At 40.8% G+C, this 22,590-nt stretch overlaps 2 protein-coding genes across 6 annotated transcripts in view; one reads left to right on the plus strand and one right to left on the minus strand.

Moving 5' to 3' along the window:
• The first annotated feature begins 1,953 nt into the window (after window positions 1-1,953).
• On the plus strand, window positions 1,954-11,414 carry hsd11b2 (hydroxysteroid (11-beta) dehydrogenase 2). Its single transcript, XM_058629938.1, has 5 exons — window positions 1,954-2,369; window positions 7,079-7,291; window positions 7,398-7,583; window positions 8,460-8,597; window positions 9,576-11,414. Exons 1-5 carry the CDS (start codon window positions 2,090-2,092, stop codon window positions 9,983-9,985), a joined length of 1,227 nt encoding a protein of 408 aa, XP_058485921.1. The 5' UTR covers window positions 1,954-2,089; the 3' UTR covers window positions 9,986-11,414.
• A 1,729-nt stretch (window positions 11,415-13,143) lies between these two features.
• The window catches only part of plekhg4 (pleckstrin homology domain containing, family G (with RhoGef domain) member 4), a 32,795-nt gene continuing 23,348 nt past the window's right edge, over window positions 13,144-22,590 (minus strand). For 3 of the 5 annotated variants that reach the window (XM_058629017.1, XM_058629016.1, XM_058629014.1), the window contains exons 21-24: window positions 22,009-22,103; window positions 21,631-21,785; window positions 21,128-21,222; window positions 17,284-17,432 (exon numbers count right to left, since the gene is read on the minus strand). In XM_058629017.1, coding sequence (XP_058485000.1) covers window positions 21,184-21,222; window positions 21,631-21,785; window positions 22,009-22,103 — 289 coding nt within the window. In that variant the 3' untranslated portion in view covers window positions 17,284-17,432; window positions 21,128-21,183. Of the gene's footprint in view, window positions 14,588-15,469; window positions 15,666-15,752; window positions 15,901-16,038; window positions 16,151-16,480; window positions 16,516-16,854; window positions 17,005-17,283; window positions 17,433-21,127; window positions 21,223-21,630; window positions 21,786-22,008; window positions 22,104-22,590 lie in introns of those variants that run through there. The other 2 variants (XM_058629019.1, XM_058629015.1) reach the window with 2 other exon arrangements.

The raw sequence follows: 22,590 nt of genomic DNA on the forward strand, positions 1-22,590 counted from the left end.
TTACAGTTCGGCGCTGTTCGGCTTGATTTGTGTGTGGGAGGTCTCTTCCTGTGACGGGACTCTAGCCAGTCAGTGGCCAGCAGTCTGACCAATCATTGCATAGTACCTACTTAAGCATGCTTGGAACCTCGCTGGAGCAGGTACTAAAAATAGTACCTGGTACCAGGTACTAGGCTAGTGGAAACACTACTTAAACCGTGCCGTGGTGAGGCGAGTAGAGCCGGTGGAAATGCGCCATCAGTGATCTGTTAGGGTGATCAGAACCTAAGTGATCTGTTAGGGTGATAAGGTAAGACTAGGTCTTTCAGGTATGAAGCGGTCTGATCATTAAGTTTTTTGTACGTGAGGAGGAGGATTTTAAATTGAATTCTAAACTGTGGGTGGAGCCACAGTAACTGGCGTTATATGCATCTGTGTAACATGTTGGTAAAAGTCCAGGATCATGTCCGTCAGGGTCAGGGTCAGTTTGGATTCAAAATATCTTCTTCATGCTGAAAAGAGAGGACACATGAGGCGCTGAGTCAGCTGAATAATCACGAGTTTGCAGACAGGTGATCTCTTCTGCTAACAACAACAGCTTCTGACTGTTGAATCATACGAGCTACTGCTGCGGCTAACGTGAGCTACAGCACCTGTGTCTGAGAGGAAGAAGGGGGCGGAGCTCCAGCAGGAAGGATTAAAGAACGAGGACAAACACGCGGAGTGACTGACGTCTTTATTACAGACATTTAGGCTGGTAATGATCCCTGAACCCAGCAGAGTGTGAAGATAAGAGATCAGAACGTCCTGATCCTGTGGACACTTTGTGTCTTCAGGAGGAACCACTTTAGTTTAGAGGGAAGAGGAAAAGATGAACACGCTGTTGTTGATGGGCTCATGAGCTGCATCTATTACCGAGGTCAGCCGACCTCCGTGGTGCGAGTCCTGTCTTTAATCTGCAGGTTGTGGGACATTCCGGTGAGGTCAGAGGTCATGGTGTGATGATAAAGCTGATCTGGGACACACGCAGAGCAGCTGCTCACTCTGTGCAGGTAGTGATATGTGTCAGTCAGACTGTGCTGGGATTAAGGGAAAGGGGTCAGAGGTCACAGCCACAGGTGCTCACGGGGAGGAGAAGATGGAGGCAAACCTCCTGTTTCTCATTAGATTCATTCAACTCAAACAGGGGCTTTTATTTTGGAAACTGCAGTGTCATATTTTGGTGTGGACAAACAGAAACAGAGGCTTTTATTTTGAAAACTGCAGTGTTGTATTTTGGTGTGGACAAACAGAAACAGGGGCTTTTATTTTGAAAACTGCAGTGTTGTATTTTAGTGTGGACAAACATAAACCGAGGCTTTTATTTTGAAAACTGCAGTGTCATATTTTGGTGTGGAGAAAGAGGGGCTTTTATTTTGAAAACTGCAGTGTTTTTTTAGTTTAGTGTGGACAAACAGAAACAGAGGCTTTTATTTTGAAACAGCAGTGTTTTTAGTTTAGTGTGGACAAACAGAAACAGAGTCTTTTATATTGAAAACGGCAGTGTCGTATTTGAGTGTGGACAAACATAAACCGAGGCTTTTATTTTGAAAACTGCAGTGGCATATTTTGGTGTGGAGAAACAGGGGCTTTTATTTTGAAAACTGCAGTGTTTTTTTAGTCTATTGTGGATTTTATTTTGAAGTGTTTAGCCCAGGGACATGAATGTTCCAGTGTGTTGTTTTTTTTTTAATCCACAGGTCAGCTGTTGGTTTCTTTTCACCTCTTTATACATTCATAGATTATCTATGTTCTAATAATCCATACAATAATAATCCATCACTAATCCAATAATCTATAAAGTGTGGTTTAAATTAGACACAAGAGTGTGTGTGAGAGAGAGAGAGAGAGAGAGAGAGAGTGTGTACAGATTAGATGCAGGGTTGCAGCCTGAAGCCCCGCCCCCTGCACTTCTCCTCTATATACACTGAGAGAGAGAGAGAGAGAGAGAGAGAGAGGGCCGATCTCTTCCCAGAGAAGAGTGTGTGTGTGTGTGAGAGAGAGAGAGGACAGAGAGAGACAGACAGACAGACAGGTGAGACAGGAGGACACAGCTGTGTCTTTGTCTCTGATGATGGACGACTACTCTCTTCCTTCGTGGATATACATTGCTGTTCTCACTGTGTTTGTGGGGGGAGTCATGAAAAAGATTTTGGCGTCCCATCTAAGCCCCACCCCCGCCGTGGTGGCGTGGCTGGGCGCCACTGTGCTTGTGGAGCGTCTCTGGGCCTTCTGTGTTCCTGCTGTTCTGGTTCTGGTTCTGCTCGGCGTCATCTGCTGCCTCTTCTCCATCACCAGGTCAACGCCGCCCACCCAGCTGCCAGCACAGGGGAAGGCAGTCTTTATCACAGGTAAGAGCAGGAGGCTCCGCCCACTCTCTCAGGTGTGTGATGTGTCCATCTGTAACAGTGTGAGACAGGAAGTTGTTTTTAACGTGAACATTTTCTGTGAATCATCTTCATCAGAAACAAAACTTACATTCCAGGAAAGTTTCAAAAGAAACAGGGAAACTTAATCTGTGTGTGTGTGTGTGTGTGAATGTGTTTGTGTCCAGCTGGCTCTCAGTGTTAATGAGATTATCAGATCTGCAGATTAATGTGACTGTTTATTAACAACCACTCTCTGCTGCTGTAATCTGTAACCCATCATGTCATCTGTTACATGTCATCTGTAACCCATCATGTCATCTGTTACATGTCATCTGTAACCCATCATGTCATCTGTTACATGTCATCTGTAACCCATCATGTCATCTGTTACCTCTTTACAAACTGAGACAGAACCAGAGAGTGAGACAGGGGACAGTAGAGGCGGGGACAGTAGAGGTGGGGACTGAGGAGAGGTGGGGACAGTAGAGGCAGGGACAGTAGAGGCGGGGAAAATAGAGGCGGGGAAACTAGAGGCGGGTAAAATAGAGGCGTGACAGTAGAGGCGGGGACACTAGAGGCGGGTAAAATAGAGGCGTGACAGTAGAGGCGGGGGAAATAGAGGCGTGACAGTAGAGGCGGGGACACTAGAGGCGGGTAAAATAGAGGCGTGACAGTAGAGGTGGGGACACTAGAGGCGGGTAAAATAGAGGCGTGACAGTAGAGGTGGGTAAAATAGAGGCGGGGGAAATAGAGGCGTGACAGTTGTATACTTGTGTCGTTAAAATGAGCACTAACAAAAACATGAGACTGATATCAGTCATGTGATCATAATAATATCATAAACAGATCTGGATCCTGCAGTCCTGGTGGTATCATGTAGTTTTGTATGATATGATGCCTATAATCTCTACCATATAATCCATAATGACATAATCCATAATCCATATCCATATATGACATAACATGTAACACATAATCTATAATAAATCATGTATATGATGTATTATAAAATATAATCTATAATCTAACACACACAGTGAAACACAGTGAAAGAGTGTGTCAGATTATTGACCCTCTAACCCTCGTCCAGGTGAAAACACACCACACCTGTGTAGTAACACATTAACACACAGTCAGTGTTTTGTCCAGAGAACGCAGACTTTGGACCAAGGTCTGGTCACATGACGCCTCCCACGCAGGAAGGAAAGCTCTTTCATCTGAAGGAAGTAAATGTGAGATAATAAGACAAATATTGTTCTAATATACTGAGGGCGGAGCCTGGCTACCCTAAACATCACATGACCCATCAATCAAGGCCACAGCTTCTTAAAGGACCTCTCTCAGTGTAGACATCAAGAAGTTTGTGTAGTAGATCCTCTTTGGCGCCTCCTGCTGGAGGATTTCTGCTGATGCCCAGCTGGGAAGAGACTTTACATCAAACAAGAAGCTAATGGACAGATTAAATGTCCCCACTGTCCTGGTAATGTGTCAGCCTCCCTCAGGAGGAACTGGATCATAATAAAGACAGATGGATGATGGACAGAGACACGGAGACCAGCAGCAGATGTACATGTCAGACAATAATAATCTTATATTATAACATCATAGTATTTAATTGTTTTTAATTCTAGCAGCACATATAAATAATAATGATAATACTGAGGTCACATGGAGGTCAACTGGTGCCATGGCAACACAAGTGAGTCATCATAAGAACCGCAGGATCAAGTCCTGCTTCACTTCTGAATTCAGTCCACAAAACATAACCTGGTCCCGGGCTGAGTTCCAGTCAGCAGCTCAGTGTTGGTAAAGGTCAGCGCGGGGTCACGTGGAGAGAAAGGCCCAGGTCACACTGACCGAACAGCGCCACCTTCAGGTCAGGGAAACTCCCCAAAGACTCTGAGTCAAAGAGGGAGAGGGGCCTGGTCCAGACGGAAGACTGAGTTTCTGTTTAAGTTCATCACACAAGGAGCTTCTCAAGAAATGATGAATCACTGTCCGAGTGCCCCCTGCTGTTTGAAACAGAGACACAAGTTATTAAAGGGGACATATTATGCAAAATCAACTTTTTAACCATTTCAATACTTATATTTGGGACTCTGGAGGCCCTACCAGTCGCCAAAGTGTGGAAAAAGAATACTCATGTTTTCATGGTCCCCCTTAGTGTAAGTATAGGCGATAAAACACACCATGTTGAATTCCCTGCGCTAATGAAGTGTCCCTAAGTGTTTTTAACTGATTTACAGTTGGTCAGTGTTCGGCTTGATCCTTATGTAGGACGTCTCTTCCTGTGACGCCACTCTCGCTGTTTTCCACACACGCTGCCATGTTGATATTGTCAGAGAACTAGTGGAGGCAGGGGGAGAGGAATGGAGCGGAGGGAACAGGAGCTGAGCGAGTGAGCGCAGTAAAGAGGACAAATCAGAAACCCCCTGGAAGAAGTGGGTGTGTGTTTGCCTGTGTCTCATTTGCATGTAAAGGGACCAGGCACAAAACCGAGGGTTCTGAGGGTTCAGGGGCGGGTTTAGCAGGGTTATTGAACTGCTATGGTGCTTCATCCTTATGGTATTTTGACCAAAGCATGTCACAGACATGTTCATTAGGACACCAGGGAACTATTTTAACGTGGGGAAATAGGGTATAATATGTCTCCTTTAAATTCTACATCAGTTTAAGTCAACGATATCTACGTCACATGATCACATCACACACACACACACACACACACACACACACACACACACACACACAAACACACACACACACACACACCTACTACCTGACACTCCTGACCAGGAGGAGGAATGTGAGGTGGGAGGAGCATGGAGGAGGGGGCGGAGTTTGTTTTGTGTGAACAGCTGATCTGTTGCAGGTCCCTGACAAGATGTGTGTGCGCCCACACTACTCCTGAGCAGAGATTCATGGCCAATGAGTGGCTGATGAATGGATGATGAATGGTAGATGAATGGATAATGAATGGATGATGAATGGATGATGAATGGCAGATGAATGGATGATGAATGGATGATGAATGGCCGATGAATGGTAGATGAATGGATGATGAATGGCCAATGAATGGATGATGAATGGCAGATGAATGGCAGATGAATGGATGATGAATTGCTGATGAATGGATGATGAATGGCAGATGAATGGATGATGAATGGCAGATGAATGGATGATGAATGGCTGATGAATGGATAATGAATGGATGATGAATGGCCGATGAATGGATGATGAATGGCAGATGAATGGATGATATATTGCTGATGAATGGATGATGAATGGATGATGAATGGCCGATGAATGGTAGATGAATGGATGATGAATGACCAATGAATGGATGATGAATGGATGATGAATGGCAGATGAATGGATGATGAATTGCTGATGAATGGATGATGAATGGCAGATGAATGGATGATGAATGGATGATGAATGGCCGATGAATGGTAGATGAATGGATGATGAATGGCCAATGAATGGATGATGAATGGTAGATGAATGGATGATGAATGGCAGATGAATGGATGATGAATGGCTAATGAATGGATGATGAATGGTAGATGAATGGATGATGAATGGCCGATGAATGGATGATGAATGGCCGATGAATGACCAATGAATGGCTGATGAATGGCCGATGAATGGCAGATGAGTGGCTGATGAATGGATGATGATTGGATGATGAACGGCAGATGAATGGCTGATGAATGGCAGATGAATGGCCGATGAATGGATGAATAGAGTTACTCTGCTGTCTGAATGTTGAGCAACATTTTCCTGCTGCTGTTTGCTCAGAGAGGATTTTTGTGTGAGAACAACACGACCACAGCGTTGCTTCATCACTTGGAAACTGTGCAGGAACAAAGTGTTGTCCAACTGTGAGCAGAGGTCATGTGACAGGAGGAGGCGGAGCTCAAAAATATCCACGAGGATGACACACAAACATCAGCACAGCTTTACAATCTTTAAGACATGAAGACAAATAAAGTTTGAAGATTTCAAAACAAAGTCCACAAAGTGAAGAAGTCCAAAAAAGAAGGGGAAGGAAAGGAGACATAGAAGGAAGAGAGGGTAGGAAGAGTAAGAGGAGGAAGAAAGGAAACAAAGAAGAGATAAAGAAGAGTGACACTTGTGTTTTCATACAAACACCTGGACGAGGATCCGGTTTCATGCAGCTGTGGAACTGAACCCACTGGACCCACTTCACTGGCTCCTCCCACTGACACATGTCCAGGACACCACAGGATACACTGACAGATCACTGACACTGCTGCCACACATACACACACACACACACACAGGAGCTGCTGGTCCTCTGCTGCCTCGTGTGGTCCCTGACGTCAATCTGAACGATTTCAAACACTGAAGCGACAAAATCAGACACTTGAACTTAGTGATGGAGGCAGCAGTGTGTGTGTGTGTGTGTGTGTGCATGTTTGAGTGAATGACCTGTGTGAGTGAGTCCAGGGTGGATCCTGGGAGCTGATTGGTCCTGAGAGGCCTGGGCATCCAGCTGCAGGGACTTCATGTTAATCAACCTTTAAAATGGTTTGTTTGAAATGTTGCTGGTGGTTTCTTGAGAGTCTCATCATTCATGTTGTGATCAGGTTTTTAGGCCTGGTCGTAACAATGTGTGTGTGTGTGCCTGCGTGCGTGTGCATGTGCGTGTGCATGTGCGTGTGCAGGTTGTGACTCTGGTTTTGGAAAAGCGACAGCGAAGCGCCTCGACTCCATGGGCTTTGAGGTGTTTGCCACAGTGTTGGATCTGTCAGGAGATGGCGCCAGAGAGCTGCAGAGCACCTGCTCGTCCCACCTGACCCTCCTCCAGGTGGACATCACTGATCCACAGCAGGTCCATCAGGCACTGCTGGACACCAAGGCCAAGCTGGGCCTAAAGGGTAAAGACCAGCTGACCAGAATCTCACTTTACCCCCTGCTTCTGACCTCTGATGTGTGTCTGTCATGTGATCACATGATGATGTCAGCTGTGTGTGTGTGTCACAGGTCTCTGGGGTTTGGTCAACAACGCCGGCGTGTGTGTAAACTTTGGAGATACAGAACTGTCACTCATGTCAAATTTCCGCGGCTGCATGGAAGTGAACTTCTTCGGGACGCTGAGCGTCACCAGAAACTTCCTGCCTCTGCTGCGACGCTCCAGAGGACGCATCATCTCCATCTCCAGCCCTGCAGGTGTGTAGGTGTGTGTGTGTGTGTGTGTGTGAGTGTGTGCATGCGCGTGTGTGTGTGAGTGTGTGTGTGCGTGCGTGCGTGCGTGCGTGCGTGCGTGCGTGAGTGAGTGAGTGTGTGTGAGACGCTCCAGAGGACGCATCATCTCCAGTCTTTATCTGGACTAATGAGAGACACACAGTCTTAATCTGGACTAATGAGAAACACACAATCTTTATCTGGACTAATGAGAGACACACAGTCTTAATCTAGACTAATGAGAGACACACAGTCTTAATCTGGACTATTGAGAGACACACAGTCTTAATCTGGACTAATGAGAGACACTCAATCTTAAACTGGACAAATGAGAGACACTCAGTCTTAAACTGGAGTAATGAGAGACACTCAGGCTAAATCTGGACGAATGAGAGACACACAGGTTTAATCTGGACTAACAATGAGAGACACAGGTTTAATCTGGACTAACAATGAGAGACACACAGGTTTAATCTGGACTAACAATGAGAGACACAGGTTTAATTCCGGACTAACAATGAGAGACACACAGGTTTAATCTGGACTAACAATGAGAGGCACAGGTTTAATCTGGACTAACAATGAGAGACACAAAGGTTTAATCTGGACTAACAATGAGAGACACAAAGGTTTAATCTGGACTAACAATGAGAGACACACAGGTTTAATCTGGACTAAGAGACTCTTCTGGTTCTGTTGTGGTTGCGACACCAGTTGTCACCTGAAGGTTTGGAGTGCAGCCACAGTGAGACATAGATTTTTTTCAGCAGCAGGGGGCGCTCACTCCTGAACTAGCACTTTAACATGAATGAGGGAGCTGATTGGTTGGCGTGATGATGATGTCATGTATCTCTGTTTCAGGTGATCAGCCATTTCCATGTCTGTCAGCGTACGGAGCCTCTAAAGCCGCTCTCAACCTCCTGGTCAACACTCTGAGACACGAGCTGGAGCCGTGGGGCGTCCAAGTGTCCGTCGTCCTGCCGTCCTCGTACAAGACAGGTAACGTGTGTCCACAGCTGAGGCTGCTGCGGTCATGTGTGTCTGGCCTCCTGCTGAGATAATGAGGAGCACATGTGTGACACAACATCTGTTTTATTCACTCACACGAGCAGAGCCAGAGAAGTTTGGAATGCAGCTGCTCGCTGAGTTACCGTCTTACTTAAAGGGACAGTTCAGGTTGTATCAGATACTGACAGAATAGTGAGCGCCCCCTGCTGCTGAGAAGCACTATGACACAGAATCTGAATATTCAGAACGTGTTCACGTCTTTATCTCGCTCACGCTCTCACACCATAGTCCAGAGAGAAACTGATTAAGAATTTAAAGATCCGACATATTTATAGTTTATAATATGAACAGCTCCACTTATGTCCAGCAGAGGGCAGCGTTGTTATTATAGTTTTGTTTTTAATTTAAAGGTTTTAGTATAATATTAATATTTAAGTGTGAATTTTAGATACATGGTGATTATAAATGTTATCAGCATTTGTTATATTACTACTGTTGTTGCTGTTTATTATTATTAATAATAATATAATAATAATAATAATAGTAATAATGATAATGATATTATTATTATTATTATTATTATAATACGTTATATATAAAGAACATATACGACTCTACACTGCTATAAGATATAGATGATACTTTATATTTTAATTAAAATAAATAAAGATAAACATTTAAAATATAAAAAAGAAATGTGTCATGTTTATATGTATACATATATACTGTATGTATACAGTATATACACATATATATATATATATATATATATATATATATATATATATATATACATATACATGTATAAGTCATTTTCATTTTAAAGTATTCCTGTGTCTGTGTACTTTGTGTGCACGTACTTAAAACACTTGTGTATTGAGAAACTGCCATGATGTCATTTACAGTCACAGGAAGTAATGCTGTCTCCTCACTGGTCCACTGTAACAGTGATGTCATATGTGTCCTCAGGTCAGTCCAGTAACCACGCCTACTGGGAGGGGCAGCACAAACAGCTGCTGCAGAGTCTTCCTCCATCGCTGCTCGAAGAGTACGGCGAGGACTACGTCAATGAGACCAAAGCTTTGTTCGACAGCTACTCCAGTGAGGCCAACCCTGACCTCAGCCCCGTGGTCAATGCCATTGTGGAGGCGCTGCTGACACCACAGCTGCAGCCGCGATACTTCGCCGGTCCTGGTGTCGGACTCATGTACTTCATCCACAGCTACTGTCCCTTCAGCCTCAGCAACCGCTTCCTCCAGAAACTGTTTGTGAAGAAGAAGCTGGCGCCGCGAGCTCTCAGGAAGCAGTCCAGCTTTGAGGTGAGCAGCAACAACAACAACAACAACAACAACAACAACAACGATGAGAAGCTCATCTAGCAGCAGTGACAAACCGTGCAAATGCCCCCATCTGGACACACTTGGAGGTCAGGGGGTGGAGCTTGTTATCATTTGTCCTTCACCACAGACGATATAAACAATGAAGGAGCAGCGGTTTGTTTTAACCTTTGACCTCTGACCTTTGTCCACATTCACACTTGTTTTAAGTTGTCTTCTCCTCGTTGTGTCAATGTTATACGTCTGCTGACAAACCTCCATGGTTACGCTGCAGCTTCAAATGTGACAGTGTCACGTGTTGCCCAACTGCATTGTGGGTCAAATTTTCCTCTTTAATCACGTTAAATGTGACATGAACTGAATAGTGTGAGCACCAGCCAATCAGATTACATCATGTAAACAATCAGATTACAACATGTAAACAACCAGATTACAACATGTAAACAATCAGATTACAACAATCAGATAACAACATGTAAACAATTAGATTACAACATGTAAACAACCAGATTACAACATGTAAACAATCAGATTACAACATGTAAACAATCAGATAACAACAATCAGATTACAACATGTAAACAACCAGATTACAACATGTAAACAATCAGATTACAACATGTAAACAACCAGATTACAACATGTAAACAACCAGATTACAACATGTAAACAATTAGATTACAACATGTAAACAACCAGATTACAACATGTAAACAATCAGATTACAACATGTAAACAATCAGATAACAACAATCAGATTACAACATGTAAACAACCAGATTACAACATGTAATCAATCAGATAACAACATGTAAACAATGAGATAACAACATGTAAACAACCAGATTACAACATGTAAACAATCAGATTACAACATCTAAACAACCAGATTACAACATGTAAACAATCAGATTACAACATGTAAACAACCAGATTACAACATGTAAACAATCAGATTACAACAATCAGATTACAACATGTAAACAACCAGATTACAACATGTAAACAATCAGATTACAACATGTAAACAATCAGATTACAACATGTAAACAACCAGATTACAACATGTAAACAATCAGATTTCAACAATCAGATTACAACAATCAGATTGTAGCGATGCATACCATTGTGACTTCGCCCATCAAGTGTGACAAATCACAGGAAGTGCATACTCACTTGTTTCAAAGTAAAGGTCAGCTGACCTTCATAATGAAAGCACAACAGAGTCATTGATCAGGATGTGTTTGATGACATCATATGTAAATATTCTGTATCATTATTTAGTTTTATATGAAGTTTCACTCATTCATATTTAGATTAGAAATAAATATAGCTTTGTGTTTATGTTGTTGAATCTAAATATTTATGACATCTTTTCTTTTTTCATAACTTAAATACTGTGAATTTTGTATGAAAACAATAAAATGATGGTGTAATGAACTTTGATAGAAATAAAGTTGACTTTTCCACACTTTGTTCTATGAGGTTATTAAGGTTCATATTTAACCAGTGGAGAGAGCGCCCCCTATGGTACAATATAAAACAGTCTGTGTTAACCCCCTTCCTCTAAAGGTTCAATCATATCTTCAAAGAATATGGAGGAACATTTCACTATTGATTTAAATAAGAAGCTGGAATCCAAGACTACGAAGACCATGAAGACCATGAAGACTATGAAGAATATGAAGACCATGAAGACTATAAAGACCATTAAGACTATGAAGACTATGAAGACTATGACGACCATGAAGACCATGAAGACTATAAAGACCATTAAGACTATGAAGACTATGAAGACTATGACGACCATGAAGACCATGAAGAATACGAAGACCATGAAGACTATGAAGACCATTAAGACTATGAAGACCATTAAGACTATGAAGACTAAGAAAACCATAAAGACCATGAGGACAACCCTGTGTGTCTGTGTGTGTGTGTGTGTGTGTATTTATGTATGTGTGTTTGTATGTATGTGTGTGTGTGATCATGTTTGTGATGATTCTGTACAAATAAAGTTGAATTGAATGTCAAATATAAATAAAATGTGATGCATTTTAAACCATGTGAGCATTTGAAAGATTTATTTTTATTTTTGCTTTGAAACTAGTTTGTACTTATATGGTCCATGGTGTTTGCTGACCATGTTTAAAGGTTTAAAAGCAAGTGAAGACTTCCTGAAACCGGCTGTCCTTTACACACACACACACACACACACACACACACACACACACACACACACACACACACACACATATCCCTGTGAGAAACCAGCTGCTGCATTAGAGTCACAGAGTTTAACTTTATCTCACACAAATCCTCAGAGAGCACTTTAGTTTATGACCACGCCCACACACTCTCTCTCTCTCACACACACACACACACACACACACGCACGCACACACACACACACACACACACGCTCTCCTTATTTGACCTGCTGGTGTGATCAACTCCTCTTAAATGAACAGTCTTAGAAGCACACACTGACACAGTATGTGTGTTTGACTGTGTGTGTGTGCTGATTGAACTCATCACCTGCTCTGTCCTCTGAACTTTGACCTTTCAATTCCAGCAACACATTTTCTTCTAAACATCTGAATGTGTTTCAGAAAAGACATATTTAGAATAGAGCTGTCAATCAATAGAAAAATGTGCTAATTAATCGCAATTCATCGCTAAAATAGACCTGAAGCTTATAACAGATAATCATTTTATAAAATCATAGAATGAATGTAGAATCAACACAAAAAGTTTTTTGACAAAAAAGTCATAGGTTAGTATGTGGTCCAATTTTTTTTTTCAAAAAAGTCATACTTTAGTATGTGGTCCAAATGTTGACAAAAAGTCATACTTTAGTATGTGGTCCAAATGTTGACAAAAAGTCATACTTTAGTATGTGGTCCAAATGTTGACAAAAAGTCATACTTTAGTATGTGGTCCAAATGTTGACAAAAAGTCATACTTTAGTATGTGGTCCAAATGTTGACAAAAAGGTCATACTTTAGTATGTGGTCCAAATCAAAATGTTGCCACATAATTTTCTAGTTTCTCATGTCTGATGGTGCACCCTGGTGGACAGAATATTAGTGATCAGTGTAAATAACAAACCAGGCACCTCACTCTCCCTTTCTCTCTCTCTCTCTCACTAATGAATAGATATAATTGTTTCTGATTAATTCTCGTCCTGTGAAACTTCATGAAGTAATAGAAGAAAATTTTATTTAAAGAAGGTGTTTACATGTGAGATGTTTACAGGTGAGATGTTTTGGTGTTTACAGGTGAGATGTTTAGGTGTTTATAGGTGAGATGTTAGGTGTTTACAGGTGAGATGTTTAGGTGTTTACAGGTAAGATGTTTACAGGTGAGATGATTAGGTGTTTACAGGTGAGATGTTTACAGGTGAGATGTTTAGGTGTTTACAGGTGAGATGTTTAGGTGTTTGTAGGTGAGACGTTTAGGTGTTTACAGTTGAGATGTTAGGTGTTTACAGGTGAGATGTTTACAGGTGAGATGATTAGGTGTTTACAGGTGAGATGTTTACAGGTGAGATGTTTAGGTGTTTACAGGTGAGATGTTTAGGTGTTTATAGGTGAGATGTTAGGTGTTTACAGGTGAGATGTTTAGGTGTTTACAGGTAAGATGTTTACAGGTGAGATGATTAGGTGTTTACAGGTGAGATGTTTACAGGTGAGATGTTTAGGTGTTTACAGGTGAGATGTTTAGGTGTTTGTAGGTGAGACGTTTAGGTGTTTACAGTTGAGATGTTAGGTGTTTACAGGTGAGATGTTTAGGTGTTTACAGGTGAGATGTTTACAGGTGAGATGTTTACAGGTGAGATGTTAGGTGTTTACAGGTGAGATGTTTAGGTGTTTACAGGTGAGATGTTTACAGGTGAGATGTTTACAGGTGAGATGTTTACAGGTGAGATGTTTACAGGTGAGATGTTTAGGTGTTTACAGGTGAGATGTTTACAGGTGAGCTGTTTACAGGTGAGATGTTTAGGTGTTTACAGGTGAGATGTTTACAGGTGAGATGTTTACAGGTGAGATGTTTAGGTGTTTACAGGTGAAATGTTTACAGGTGAGATGTTTAGGTGTTTACTGGTGAGATGTTAGGTGTTTTCAGGTGAGATGTTTAGGTGTTTACAAGTGAGATGGTAGGTGTTTACAGGTGAGATGACAGAGCCCTTGAATCAGCTACAGGTGAGTATGATTGTCATTGTGCATCACAACATTTTAATACGCATGTACAGGACGTGAGGTTGACAGCTGTAAACATGCCAATCATCGACACACATTGCATAGCACTTCACTGTTTTCTCTTTAAAATGTGCTGAGTCACAAAAGTGTCCTCATGTGTCTCATGTCCTTGTGTGTCTCAGCGTCCTTGTGTGTCTCAGCGTCCTTGTGTGTCTCGGCGTCCTTGTGTGTCACGGTGTTCTCGTGTGTCACGGCATCCTTGTGTGTCTCAGCGTCCTCGTGTGTCCAGGTGCCTCGTCCACCAAAATCTGTCTGTGCTTCAGGAGACAAAAAAGAGGACTGTCCACAGGAGAGAGGATAGGCAGAGGGGCAGAGCCTATGTCCTCAGAGTCAGATGTCCTCTCATAGAGACATGTCCTTTTATATCCGTATGTGGAAGTTACTGTCAGGAAAAAACAAATATGGAAATGAGTTTTATGTTTGAATCAAATGACAAAAATAAGTCCAAGGTTCCTCAGAGTGGAACCAGAACCATGGTGACGTCATCTAAGGTGAAAATGTGATCAGAAAGTTTTTCTCTGAGTATAAAAGTTTAAAAGTAGAAAGTTACAGTTGATCCAGGACTTAATGTCTCTGAGACAACCTGATTTATTTTATCCGGCCTCATTGATAAATATATCTGTGTGTATGTTGTGCTTTCTAATAATGTTTTATAAAGGAAGTAAGGTCAAAAGTATAGGCCCAAGCACTGAGCCCTGTGGAACTCCACATTTAACTTTAGTTTGTAATCAGGCTTTATCATTAACATGAACAGACAGGAATCTATCTGATAAGTCTGATTTAAACCAGCAGAGGGCAGTACCTGTGATCCAAGAGTCTGCTCCACCACCTTCTTTTTCAGAGGGGCAACACAATCTAATGTAGTGAACCAGCTTATCTATAAAATCACCATGTTTAAGTTATCAAAACAAGATGGAGGGTGTGGTTTATTAATGTGTTGATTTTGAGGAGAGTGATCTTATATATATTTAATTTATATATAAAAACTCTAGTTTATTAAATTAGAATGTTCAACTTCTGTTTGTTATTGATTTATTTACTTTAGTAGGTTGGACACACACACACACACATACTCTCAGACCAGGTTTCTCTCAGACAGTGTAATTATATTTGTATAAAATGTCGCTCCTCATATATTTTACGACAGCTGGAACAACAACACCATTTACCAACTGTAGGGGGAACCAGAGAGCAAGTCCTGCTTTGTTTGTTGAACTTGCTTCTACTTGTTGTTTTATTTTAAACAAACACGGCGCTGTCATACCTGAGAAAGTCCGGAGCCTTGGAGATCATGTTCTCGAAGTCGGCGAAGGACAGTTTTCTGTCTCCGTCCAGGTCGGCCTCCTCCATGGCTTTGTCACAGACCAGGGTCACCTCCTCCGGCGTCAGCTCTCCTTTGGTTAGTTTGTTGAGTGTCTTCTCCAGGTCCTCCTTACAGATGAAGCTGTCCCTGTTAAAGTCTGGACCACAGGAAGGATATGGCAGCTGAGTGATGTTGGACAGTGATGACACAGAGCATCAAAAGACATAGAGTCAGAAGGTCTTACCATAGATCTTGAAGGCGTAGATGGTCTTCAGCTCTCTGGGCGACGTTTCACAGAGAGCTGAAAACATGTCCACAAAGTCGTTGAAGCTCTGGTTCCCCTGTCCGTCTTCAGAGAACGTCTCCACGATCCTGTCTCTGAATGGGTTCTCCTGGGAGGACAGACAAGGACGGCAGGAAGACTGACCTTTAACCCTGAGACCTTGTTGAATTCAAAGTGAAACACTATAAATCATCAGGTGTGTCTTCGTTTTCTTCTTCATCTCTGTCTTTGTCTGTCTCTGTCTCACCTTCAGCTCTGGCATGGTGACGATGAGTGTCGGAGGGATGTGGATGTCCGGACTGTTGGTGAAGTCCAGAGGCACCAAGTGTGGAGCCAGTTCACGGTATCTGCCGTGTAACCTGCAGAGGACACAGCAGAAGACAGTGGACACAGAGCAGACGACAGAGGACACAAAGCAGTGGACAGAGGACACAGAGTTTTAGCCACTTAACTTAAGACTCATTTAATAAAATCTATGTCAGTCTAAGTTTCTACAATCTCTGCGTCACATGATCACGTCTTTATCTCACTGTTACACACACACAGGAGCTGCTGCTCCTCTACTGCCTCGTGTGGTCACTTTGTGTCACTGACGTCAAACTGAACGATGGATTTCAAACAGTGAAGAGACAAAAGAAGACATTTGAACCTAGTGATGGAGGCAGCAGTGTGTGTGTGCGAAAACTCACCGGAGGATTTCCTTGCGTGTGAAGAACGTACAGTCCTGTAAACAAACAAACATAATCATTCTATTCTTTATATTCTAGGTTCTGCTGACCAATGACAGTGCAACTCTTCATCTTAATGAAGATGTGTGTATGGAGCAGCAGCTCCTCATCCTCCTCCTCTTGCTGCTCCCCATCCTCCTCCTGCTGCTCTAATTTTCTGTAAAGCTGCTGTGAAACAAACTATTTCCTCATCAGTGTTACTGCTGCTGCTGTTGTTACTGCTGTTGCTGCTGCTGCTGTTACTGACGTTGCTGCTGTTACTGATGTTGCTGCTGCTGCTGTTGTTACTGCTGTTGCTGCTGTTGCTGCTGCTGTTACTGCTGCTGTGTCATCACCTGAAAGGCTTCCAGCTGCTCATCTGTGAACGTGGTCTGTTTGTTTCCCATCCTGCTGCTGCTGCTGCTGCTGCTGCTGCTGCTCCCATCACATCTTCAGAGTCAGGAAGACGACACATCCTGCTGCTGCTCCACAGTCCACACTCTGAGCTGCAGAGGAGGAAGAGGTGACACCCCCAAGTGGTGAGGAGGAGGAGCTGCAGCAGTGTGTGTGTTCTTGTTCTCTGTGTAAATATTTACTAACCTGTTTAGAACATCAATAAGCTTTTTTTACTTCACAGGAGAGAAACTGTTTAACGTTTAAAGAAATGAATTTAACATTCATATATTCATGATTTTATATCAATAAATCTACATTTTATCATTTAACAGCATATGGTTGAGGTCGCATGATATAGATTTTGAGATGAGGCAAACACATCGCAGTCACATGATGAAGATTCTTTTATTCAAGTGAGAAAAATGACAAACGATCAGCTGAGAGTTTATTTACACACATGTACAGAGATCAGCTGACACACACACACTCTTTATATTTACAGAACAAACATAAATAACAGCAGCAGGAACATGACGACCTGCAGAGACACAAAATCAAACCCTGTTAACGGATTGGTCATTCAGTGAATCACATGTTCACATGTAAATAACAGGAAGCGCTCTACTCGCCTTGCCACACCATGACACAGAGTAGGTAACTATGTGGTGATCGGTCACAATCCCAAAGATGGGCAATACCGCGGCAATCAATAAAGCGAGGGATGTGGCGTGGCAGAATATTGCAAAGAAAATGAAGTATTTCAGCATCATCATGTTATATAAATCCTCCATCAAAGGGACAAAATATATGTAGACAATAATCTACCAATGATTTCTTGATGGTTTTTGTTTTAAACTGATCAATTATGTGGACCTATTAATGCAACCAAAGCCCTAAAATGAAAAGGAAAATCCCCAAAGAACAAAAAGACAGCCCTAATAAGTGACATTCATATGAACATAATTAAAATAGCATTATTGTGAAATTCTCCATATTTGATCATTTGGCAGCCCTAGTAGTAATGTTAGAAAGTGATATTCATCACATTTATCAACTGAATGTTATGCAAATCGATCGGATAGCTTTCATTTATTTCCTGCATGGCCAATTGTATAGAATTGATATCCTTTTCATTTAAGCCTGTCATTTTTACATGCTGTATTTGTGCTACTTCTGTATTTTGTCCCAGATGCTATATGTTGAATTGTTGTATTTTCATTTTATTTTATGTAAAGCACTTTGAATCACCTTGTGCTAAAATGTGCTATATAAAGTGGCCTTGCCTACATTTTTGATAATAATAGGCTACATTTAATCAAAGTATTTTACATGACTCATCACATTTATCATACAATTGATGGTAGATTATTACACGAAGAAATGCAATGTTGGTTATCATTCTAAAGGAAATAATCATATGACAGATCTATTGATTTAAAAAAAGTTATTATTTATCTAGAATCATTTAAGCAAATCAAGCAATTCAATGGAGACGAGGACCCCTATTACAGTAAGTGAATGCAGGTGACAGCAAATCAATCATCTATCTCCTATCAATCGAAGGCCCTAACCCTTGTTACATCAAAATGATGATCTCTTTAAATTTCCTTTTATTATATTTTTTTTGCTAATTAGTTTAATTTTGTATCTATTTGTGTCTTATTTTTTATTATATTTTATCTTGGTGATAATGTTCTTTAATGTATTTATAGATAATATATAATTATTAGTATAAATAATTTCTTTAATACATTTTATTATATATTTTATGTTTTACATATTATTTTATCATTCCATGACAGTTGTGTGTCTCTGTTTCTGTCTATTGGACATTCTTTGATCATAGATGGTGCTAAGCTTCACTTTTAGCCTGCTACAGACCAGGTTTGCCCGGCAGCATAAGTTACCATGGTTACTTGGCTGGCATTCACATTAGCCACCTTGGTGGAACAGGGTTGAGGCTCAGATTGATGGAATGGAAACCTGAGCCACAGTTATGGCTTAGCCATGGTTGAGGCTTAGCCAGAGTCATAGTTTCCATGGTTACTGAGTTGGGGCTAATCTCAGCCTCTTTGATGGAACCGAACTCTCACTCATATTAGCCAGACTTGGCCATTTAAGCTTGGCTTTGACTTTAGCCTGCTTGATGGAATACCCCCCAGGTCACCTTACACAAAAAGACACAAATACAACATCAAACGATAAACTAAGAATAAACTCACGATAAACCAAGAAAAAACTCACGATAAACTAAGAATAAACTCACGATAAACTAAGAATAAACTCACAATCAACTAAGAATAAACTCACGATAAACTAAGAATAAACTAACGATAAACTAAGAATAAACTCACGATCAACTAAGAATAAACTCACGATCAACTAAGAATAAACTCACGATAAACTAAGAATAAACTCACGATAAACTAAGAATAAACTCACGATAAACTAAGAAAAACTCACGATAAACTAAGAATAAACTCACAATCAACTAAGAATAAACTCACGATAAACTAAGAAAAAACTCACGATAAACTAAGAATAAACTCACAATCAACTAAGAATAAACTCACGATAAACTAAGAATAAACTAACGATAAACTAACGATAAACTAAGAATAAACTCACGATCAACTAAGAATAAACTCACAATCAACTAAGAATAAACTCACGATAAACTAAGAATAAACTAACGATAAACTAAGAAAAAACTCACGATGAACTAAGAATAACTCATGATAAACTAAGAATAAACTCACGATAAACTAAGAAAAAACTCACGATAAACTAAGAAAAAACTTACAATCAACTAAGAATAAACTTACAATCAACTAAGAATAAACTCACAATCAACTAAGAATAAACTCACGATAAACTAAGAAAAAACTCACGATAAACTAAGAATAAACTCACAATCAACTAAGAATAAACTCACGATAAACTAAGAATAAACTAACGATAAACTAAGAATAAACTAACGTTAAACTAAGAATAAACTCACGATCAACTAAGAATAAACTCACAATCAACTAAGAATAAACTCACGATAAACTAAGAATAAACTAACGATAAACTAAGAATAAACTCACGATCAACTAAGAATAACTCACGATAAACTAAGAATAAACTCACGATAAACTAAGAAAAAACTCACGATAAACTAAGAAAAAACTTACAATCAACTAAGAATAAACTTACAATCAACTAAGAATAAACTCACGATAAACTAAGAACAAACTAACGATAAACTTAGAACAAACTAATGATAAATTAACAATAAACTAACGATAAACTAAGAATAAACTAACGATAAACTAAGAATAAACTCACGATAAACTAAGAATAAACTCACGATAAACTAAGAAAAAACTCACGATAAACTAAGAATAAACTCACAATCAACTAAGAATAAACTCACGATAAACTAAGAATAAACTAACGATAAACTAAGAATAAACTCACGATCAACTAAGAATAAACTCACAATCAACTAAGAATAAACTCACGATAAACTAAGAATAAACTAACGATAAACTAAGAATAAACTCACGATCAACTAAGAATAACTCACGATAAACTAAGAATAAACTCACGATAAACTAAGAAAAAACTCACGATAAACTAAGAAAAAACTTACAATCAACTAAGAATAAACTTACAATCAACTAAGAATAAACTCACAATCAACTAAGAATAAACTCACGATAAACTAAGAAAAAACTCACGATAAACTAAGAATAAACTCACAATCAACTAAGAATAAACTCACGATAAACTAAGAATAAACTAACGATAAACTAAGAATAAACTCACGATCAACTAAGAATAACTCACGATAAACTACGAATAAACTCACGATAAACTAAGAAAAAACTCACGATAAACTAAGAAAAAACTTACAATCAACTAAGAATAAACTCACGATAAACTAAGAACAAACTAACGATAAACTAAGAACAAACTAACGACAAACTAAGAATAAACTAAGAATAAACTCACGATAAACTAAGAAAAAACTCACGATAAACTAAGAATAAACTCACGATAAACTAAGAATAAACTAACGATTAACTAAGAAAAAACTCACGATAAACTAAGAATAAACTAACGATAAACTAAGAATAAACTCACGATAAACTAAGAATAAACTAACGATAAACTAAGAATAAACTAACGATAAACTAAGAATAACTCAAGATGTCATGAAAGTTCAAATTAGACTCCGCCTCTGACCTCTGATTTTCTGCAGATGACGAGCAGTGACGACTTTAAGGTGAACAACGTGAGAATCACAGGACGCTCGATGGACTGATGACAACAGCTGTTTCCTGAGGACACACACACACACACACACACAGACACAAACACACACACAGACAGACACACAGACACAAACACACACACGGAGACACACAGACACAAACACACACAGAGACAAACACACACACACACAGACAGACACACAGACACAAACACACACACAGACAGACACACAGACACACAGACACAAACACACACACGGAGACACACAGACACAAACACACACAGAGACAAACACACACACACACACAGAGACACAGACACAAACACACACACACACAGACACACACACACACACACACAGACACACAGAGACAAACACACACACACAGTCACACACAGACACACAGACACACACACACAATTAACATGTGAGCACATGTTGATGACCTCTGACCTCTCTGTGAGTCACTCACTGCTGAAATTATCATGTGATCTCTGTTGAATGGAGAGGAGGGGGAGAGGAGGTGGAGGAGGCGGGGCTCCTCCTGTAGGTGGGAGGAGACACGGCTGCTGTCTGAGCCAGTGGAACCAGAGAGACAACGAGACGATGATCCAGAACTTTCTGTGGCTGAGAGACAGAGAGAGAACAGAGGACAGACAGTCAGAGAGAGGACAGACAGACAGACAGAGAGAGGATGGACAGACAGTCAGAGAGAGGATGGACAGTCAGAGAGAGGATGGACAGACAGAGAGAGGACAGACAGACAGACAGAGAGAGGATGGACAGACAGACAGACGGTGGACAGACAGACAGACGGAGGATGGACAGACAGAGAGGACAGTGAACATACTCATGGACGGTTGACTGCTCGTCTCCAGTTCCTGTTCGTCTTCCTCCAAACAGGAAGTTATGAAGGAGCTGTCAGCAGCAGAGGCCAGGGATTGGCTGTGGAGAGGAGGGGGCATGGTCATGACAGGAAATCATGACAGAATTAGATGACTGTTTATACCATGTTCATAATCAGAACTGGATGTAGCTCCGCCCCTTTGGCTCTGCTCATTCCTATGGATCAGCTGACTCAGCACATTAAGTTTCTGAGTTTATTTAATTCAACTTTATTTGTATTTATTTGTACAGCGCTGTTATGGGAATTATGTACCTCATGTAATACATGAAGACAAATGTTCAATGCAACCTATGTGATGTGACCTGAGACCATTGACCCTTTGTATTGTTAATGTACTGTTTGATGCGACTTGTGAATAGAGACTTAGGGCAAGGTGATAGCAGACCCACAGAGGCGGGGGTCTGCACCTTATGGCAGGGTGATAGCAGACCCACAGAGGCGGGGGTCTGCACCTTATGGCAGGGTGATAGCAGACCCATTGAGACAGATAAATACCTTGCGATTCCTACAAGACAGGGAGTCTTC

Source organism: Solea solea, chromosome 5 (assembly GCF_958295425.1).
Source record: "Solea solea chromosome 5, fSolSol10.1, whole genome shotgun sequence".
NCBI classification, from domain to species: Eukaryota; Metazoa; Chordata; class Actinopteri; order Pleuronectiformes; family Soleidae; genus Solea; species Solea solea.

Coding starts and splice junctions, on each gene's coding strand:
- hsd11b2 (XM_058629938.1), top strand. CDS start 2,090: ATGATGGACGACTACTCTCTTCCTTCGTGGATATACATTGCTGTTCTC. Junction 7,292..7,397: donor GGCCAAGCTGGGCCTAAAGG/GTAAAGACCAGC, acceptor TGTGTGTCACAG/GTCTCTGGGGTTTGGTCAAC. Junction 8,598..9,575: donor GCCGTCCTCGTACAAGACAG/GTAACGTGTGTC, acceptor ATGTGTCCTCAG/GTCAGTCCAGTAACCACGCC.